The sequence below is a fragment of the Phyllobates terribilis genome, unplaced genomic scaffold (genome assembly GCF_046119375.1).
Source record: "Phyllobates terribilis strain yellow unplaced genomic scaffold, ASM4611937v1 Scaffold_2__4_contigs__length_985480577, whole genome shotgun sequence".
In the NCBI taxonomy this organism is placed as follows: Eukaryota; Metazoa; Chordata; class Amphibia; order Anura; family Dendrobatidae; genus Phyllobates; species Phyllobates terribilis.
Window position 1 is genome coordinate 86959869 of NW_027362762.1, and position 6993 is coordinate 86966861.

A 6993-nucleotide genomic window follows, 5' to 3' on the forward strand; every position below is an offset into this window, starting at 1 on the left:
CTACGATCTCCTTCAGTACTCTGGGGTGTAATTCATCTGGACCTGGAGACTTGAACTCATTTATGTTAGCTAAATATTCCCTCACAATCTTTCTGTTTACAGATAACTTGGATTCCTCTATTCCTTTAAAACAGGGGTCTCAAACTCAATTTACCTGGGGGCCGCTGGAGGTAGATTCTGGGTAAGGCTGGGCCGCATCAAGTTTTCCACAAAAAATGCGCTTACAAAATATCATTATTCAGATTCAAATGTCTTTATTAACAGTTCTTTAACATTTAACTTTTAGAACATGAATGGACATAAACTGTTTGAACATGGCTTTATCTGCCTACTTCTTGCTGCTAGAGATCTGACAGCGCTTACTCTTGCATAGCCGAGCCACATTTGGCGTAAGTGAGGAAGCAGTTGAGACCCTCAGCACAGCTTGAAGATGAGCATCAGTAATTCTAGACCTGTACTTTGACTTATTGAAGTTCAAGGTAGAGAAGAGCTTTTCGCACAAGTATGTGCTCCCAAATAGACACATGGTCTGCTTGAACATTCGGGAAAGCTCAGGGAAGCTGGGGGGCAATTCTCTTAAAAATTGCCCAAGTTTGTCTGCTTTTCCACTCACATCCCTAAACTTGGCTTTGAGTTCAGAGTTACACTGCAGGTCAATGAGCTCTATTTGAAACACTGGAGGGGCATCTTGCACATCAAAGGAGAAGGGGTCTGCAAAAATTTGAAATGTGGCTCTGTGTCTCTTGAAGTCTGCAAATCTATGATCAAATTCCTCCTGTAGCCTCAAAATGACATCCACATACTCCTCATGACTGAATAGTGTGCCTGAATCAATGAGCGACTTGCATGCTGGGAAATGGCAAAGGTTTGTTTGAGAAAGCTGGTCTTTCCACAATATAAGTTTTGTAGAGAACGCTCTCACGCTGTCATAGGCAGCACTGACAAGTTGCCCCTGGCCTTGTAACCTCTTATTCAGTACATTAAGCTCATGTGCGATATCAACCAAAAAAGCTAAGTCCATGAGCCATTTTGGATCACTTAGCAAAGGAACAGAAGCCCCATCTTTCTCCATAAAAGCTTTCACTTCCGCTCTCAACTCAAAAAATCTCTTCAATACGTTTCCCCTGCTGAGCCAACGCACCTCGGTAAAGTAGAGCACATCCCCATATTCTGACTCTATTTCCTCTAAAAAAGCACGAAACATTCTGTGTTTTAAGCCCCTGGATCTGATTTGGTTGATGCATTTCACAACGAAAGACATCACGTTGTCAAACTTCAGGCATTTGCTGCAAAGGGCCTGCTGATGGATAATGCAGTGCAGAGCAATGACCTCCTCTAAACCTTCCTCTTCCTTTTTTTTATTAACAAGTGCCACCAGTCCTTTTTTCCTCCCGATCATTGATGGCGCTCCATCAGTTGTTATTCCGACAAACTTCCTCCAAGGCAAACCAGCATTCTGAAAAGCATCACACAGCTGGTGAAATATCTCTTGGGCGGTGGTCTGGCCATGCATTGGAACTAGTGAGAGCAACTCCTCTGTGACTTCAAAATTGTCATCAACACCCCGGACATAGATTGCAAGCTGGGCAGTGTCGGTGATGTCTGTGGTCTCATCAAGAGCGACTGAGTATACACTGAAACATTTTATTTTCTCACACAGTTGATCATAAATGTCACTTGAAAGGTCAGAAATGCGCTCTGCCACGGTGTTGGAAGAAAGGCTGACGTTGCTAAACTGACCTTTCTTTTCTGGAGAGATAATACTTGCAGCCTGTAACATGCACTTTTTTATAAATTCCCCTTCTTTAAATGACTTTCCTGCTTTAGCAATCATCATACTAACTACGTAGCTGGCTTCGACTGCTGCATCATTCTCTTTGGTTGCTTTCTTAAAGAAATCTTGTTGCCTCAGCAGACATGTCTTAAGTTTAGCAACCTGGTTGGCTCTCTCATCTTCCTGGTACTTTGCATACTCCTCAGCATGTCTAGTTGTGTAATGACGCTTCAAATTGTATTCTTTGGGCACTGCAACTTTCTCTGTGCAAATAAGACAAGTTGGGATGCCCTTTTGCTCAATAAAGAAATATTGCTTTTCCCACTTTTCCTGAAATTGTCTGTGCTCATCATCAACCTTTCTCTTCACTGCAGGCTTTGAGCAAGACATATTTGGGGCTGCGTAGCAAAAACTTAGGCCTATGGTGCCTTGAGATACCCACTTCAGCACAAGGTGCTCTGGATGAGCGGAAATAGAGTTTCCCAGTCCCCCTAGCTGCCTAGCATGACCTTCGGCAACATTAAAGAGGACCTGATTTTTACTCACAGGAGTAGCCAAATACCTTTAGGGTGGGCACGCACCTGGTCTGGTTTATAAAAATAGCACTCCTCCACTCTGCTGTGCCCCCCTGTATATTTCTTGCCCTGTATGCTAATACTGAGCATCAAGGAGGAAGAGACGCCGGGGTTTCTCAATGGGCGTCTCCTTCTCCATGTGCCTCAATCCAATCACAGTGAGAGTCACAGCCAGGAAGAAAAAAACTCCTTGTCTGTGACACTCTTTGATGTGATTGGATCACAACACAGCCAGGGAGAAGGAGACGCCCATTGAGAAACCCCTGCGTCTCCTCCTCCCATGCAGGGCCTCCAATGGCAGAACGTCCTGTCGTCTGACTGGGAAGAAGAAGAAAAAAAGTGGGGCGTGGAGAGCATGACTGACAGGCTGGAGAGCCTGTCAGTCACGCTCTCCACGCCCCACTTTTTTTTTCTTCCAAGCCTGCACTAGATTGAAAACAAAAGAAGAAGCTGCTGTCATGGCGTCTCCCAGCGCAAGGGAAGCCCCGAGCTGGGAGACGTGTCTTCTCTATGAACGCGCCCTGTGCACCGAGGGGTCCCAAGCTCCTACCCCCTCCCCCGGTACTTGCCTCTCCGTGTCCCTCCCATCGAAGAAGATGAAGTCGCCGCTCTGAACGCACTTGGTGCAGGTCAGCCTCCGGCGGTGTTACACAGCGGGCAGCGCTCCACCGCCACTTACTCCCCCTGGTGAGACGCCGAGGTACTGTACTTGGCGGTGGAGCGCTGCCCGCTGTGTAACACCGCCGGAGGCTGACCTGCACCAAGTGCGTTCAGAGCGGCGACTTCATCTTCTTCAAGTACCGGAGGGAAGGGGTCTAAGGTGGCTAAGTGCTTTTCCAGGCGGGGGGCCGCAAAATATTGTCCCGCGGGCCGCAGTTGGCCCGCGGGCCGTGAGTTTGAGACCCCTGCTTTAAAAGGACAGTGAAGATCAGTTGATGTTACATTTTCTTTCTGAGAGAAAACAGATGCAAAATAGGAATTAAAAAGTTCGGCCTTCTCAACATCCTCTCTTACCATTTCTCCATTTTCATCCTGTAAAAATCCTATAGCATCTTTGACTTTTCTTTTACTTTTGACATACCCCCAAAATCCTTTTTTATTGCTTTTGACATCTCTTGCAAGCCTTAATTCATTGTCAGCTTTAGCTAACCTGATACGTGCCCTGCAGGATCTGCAGACTGCATTATAATCTTCTTTAGATATGCCTCCCTCTTTCCATTTAATAAACATTTCTTTCTTTCTTTTTAGCATGTGTTTAAGTTCTGTGTTCATCCATCCTGGTTTCCTTAAATGCTTCCCATTCTTCCTACTTTTCGGGATTGTTAACGATTGTGCTTTGAGAATCTCATTTTTAAAAATTTCCCATCCTTCCTGGACATTTTTGTCCTTAAGGACATCCAGCCATTGGATCCCTCCTATTCTCTTTCTGAGTCTCTTAAAATCTGCCTTTCTAAAATCTAACCTTGAAGTCTGAGTCTTCACATGTCTTCCTCCTCTAGTTATCCAAAATTCTATAATAGCATGATCGCTGCCTCCTAGGGTCCCAGCCACATTTACCTCCTCAACCATTTCCTCCCTGTTTATAAGGATTAGATCCAAAGTAGCAGATCCCCTTGTTTTCTCCCCTACCTTTTGGAAGATAAAGTTGTCAGCAAGAGAGGATAAGAATTTGCTTGACCCGTTAGTTCTACTTGAGAGAGATTCCCAACAAATGTCTGGATAGTTGAAATCTCCCATGACCACTACGTCATATTTTTTGGAGAACTTGGTCATTTGATACATAAAGAGTTCATCCATATCTTCAGCTTGCCCAGGTGGCCTGTAGTAAATGCCTACAATGGTGTCCTTTCCGTTGTTCTCTCCTTGTATTCTTACCCAAACAGTTTCCACAGAACTCCCAGTCTCTGAAGCTTCAATCTCTGTGCAGATATACGCTTTTCTAACATACAATGCAACACCTCCTCCTCGTTTATCAAGTCTGTTTCTTGCAAATAAGTTGTATCCTTTTAGCCTTTTATTCCAATCATGTGTATCGTCCCACCAAGTTTCAGTGATTCCAATGACATCATATTCCTTTTCCTGCATTAGTAGTTCCAATTCTCCTTGTTTGTTGCCCATGCTTTGTGCATTTGTATAAAAACATTTTAGTTTGTGATTGGTTTCTCTTCCTCCCATATTTTTATTATTTAAATTGTTTTGTCTTTGTTCTTCCTTTCCACTTCCAGTAGCAGAGATCTCAATAGTATTTGTCAGCTGTATGGCTTTTTCTGGCCTTTTGCTTCCCTTCCCACATTGTTCTAGTTTAAAGCTCTTCTGATGAGTGTAGCAAGGCGACTTCCAAATACATGTTTTCCAGTCTTCGTAAGGTGCACCCCATCTCTAGCAAGTAGTCCATCGTATAGGTAATTCATTCCGTGATCCAGAAATCCAAATCCTTGTTGATGGCACCATCGACGTAGCCAGTTGTTCACCTGTAGAATCTTATTCCACCTCATTGTTCCATGGCCATCCACTGGGAGGATGGATGAGAAGACCACCTGCGCTCCCAATTCTTTCACTTTCTTGCCTATGTCTTCAAAGTCACTGCAGATGGTTTCCAGGTCCTTTCTTGCGGTGTCATTTGTCCCCACATGTATTAGCAGGAATGGGTAGTGATCTGTAGGTCTGAAGAGTCTTGATATCCTGTCAGACACATCTTTAATTTTTGCTCCTGGAAGACAGCACATTTCTCTTGAGGTTATGTCTGGTCTGCAGATAGCGGCCTCTGTTCCTCTTAACAGGGAATCCCCCATGACCACCACTCTCCGTTTTTTCTTCACAACATTCTTCTTTCTCCATCCAGGAGGATTCTGAGGGCTTACAAGGTTATTCATTGCTGGCAAAGTCTTATTTTGCTGTATTTCTTCATGGTTCTCCTGCGTGAGAGCCTGGTACTGGTTCCTGAGCAGTATGGGTGCTGACTGCCTCTCGATCCTCCTGCTTCTGTGGGTCACATGCTTCCATTCCTCTGTTTCGTTAGGTGCAGTTCGAATTTCTTCTCTTTCTGAATCATGAAGAGATAATTCTGCTCTGTCTAAGAACTCTTCACCTTCCTTAATGATTTTCAAGGTAGTTAACCTCTCTTCTAGATTTCGCAACTTTTCCTCCAACAGGGACACAAGCTTGCATTTCTGGCATGTGAAGTTTGGCTTTTCCACTGGCAAGTCTGTGAACATGTAGCAGGATATGCAGCTCACCAAATGGCTCCTGGACTCTTCCATGTTCTTATTGTTAATGTTCTGAAAACAGTGAAAAAAGCTTAAAAAAAAAGCTTCAAAATGCGCGCGCCTACCGGCGCGCGGTTTACCGATATCCTCTTTTCAGCTCCAACAGCCAAAATCCAGTGTTCTTTGAGCTCGCGGAGACTCTTCACTTACCCCAAAATGCAGTGGGAATATGCAAATTATCTCCTCAGGACTCCTCCCCTGGTTTACCGATGTCCTCTTTTCAGCTCCAACAGCCAAAATCCAGTGTTCTTTGAGCTCGCGGAGACTCTTCACTTACCCCAAAATGCAGTGGGAATATGCAAATTATCTCCTCAGGACTCCTCCCCTGGTTTACCGATGTCCTCTTTTCAGCTCCAACAGCCAAAATCCAGTGTTCTTTGAGCTCGCGGAGACTCTTCACTTACCCCAAAATGCAGTGGGAATATGCAAATTATCTCCTCAGGACTCCTCCCCTGGTTTACCGATGTCCTCTTTTCAGCTCCAACAGCCAAAATCCAGTGTTCTTTGAGCTCGCGGAGACTCTTCACTTACCCCAAAATGCAGTGGGAATATGCAAATTATCTCCTCAGGACTCCTCCCCTGGTTTACCGATGTCCTCTTTTCAGCTCCAACAGCCAAAATCCAGTGTTCTTTGAGCTCGCGGAGACTCTTCACTTACCCCAAAATGCAGTGGGAATATGCAAATTATCTCCTCAGGACTCCTCCCCTGGTTTACCGATGTCCTCTTTTCAGCTCCAACAGCCAAAATCCAGTGTTCTTTGAGCTCGCGGAGACTCTTCACTTACCCCAAAATGCAGTGGGAATATGCAAATTATCTCCTCAGGACTCCTCCCCTGGTTTACCGATGTCCTCTTTTCAGCTCCAACAGCCAAAATCCAGTGTTCTTTGAGCTCGCGGAGACTCTTCACTTACCCCAAAATGCAGTGGGAATATGCAAATTATCTCCTCAGGACTCCTCCCCTGGTTTACCGATGTCCTCTTTTCAGCTCCAACAGCCAAAATCCAGTGTTCTTTGAGCTCGCGGTGACTCTTCACTTACCCCAAAATGCAGTGGGAATATGCAAATTATCTCCTCAGGACTCCTCCCCTGGTTTACCGATGTCCTCTTTTCAGCTCCAACAGCCAAAATCCAGTGTTCTTTGAGCTCGCGGTGACTCTTCACTTACCCCAAAATGCAGTGGGAATATGCAAATTATCTCCTCAGGACTCCTCCCCTTGTTGTATTAGTCCATCTATACTGACCTCCATCAGGTTGCAAACTGAATATATTTTTTTCTGCATCTACCTCTGAAAAAATATTGGGCTTCTAGCTGTGTGTGGGTCTTGTTCTATTAATCCATCTATACTGACCTCCATCAGGTTGCAAACTGAATATAAT

General features: G+C 44.9%; 1 protein-coding gene across 1 annotated transcript; it reads right to left on the reverse strand.

Annotated features, from left to right (window-relative positions):
- Positions 1 to 328: 328 nt before the first annotated feature.
- On the reverse strand, positions 329 to 2164 carry LOC141244451 (general transcription factor II-I repeat domain-containing protein 2-like). The gene has a single exon (XM_073669009.1). The coding sequence runs from the start codon at positions 2162 to 2164 to the stop codon at positions 329 to 331; it is 1836 nt and encodes a 611-aa protein (XP_073525110.1).
- Between the last annotated feature and the right edge of the window lie 4829 nt (positions 2165 to 6993).

Coding starts and splice junctions, on each gene's coding strand:
- LOC141244451 (XM_073669009.1), bottom strand. CDS start 2,164: ATGTCTTGCTCAAAGCCTGCAGTGAAGAGAAAGGTTGATGATGAGCAC.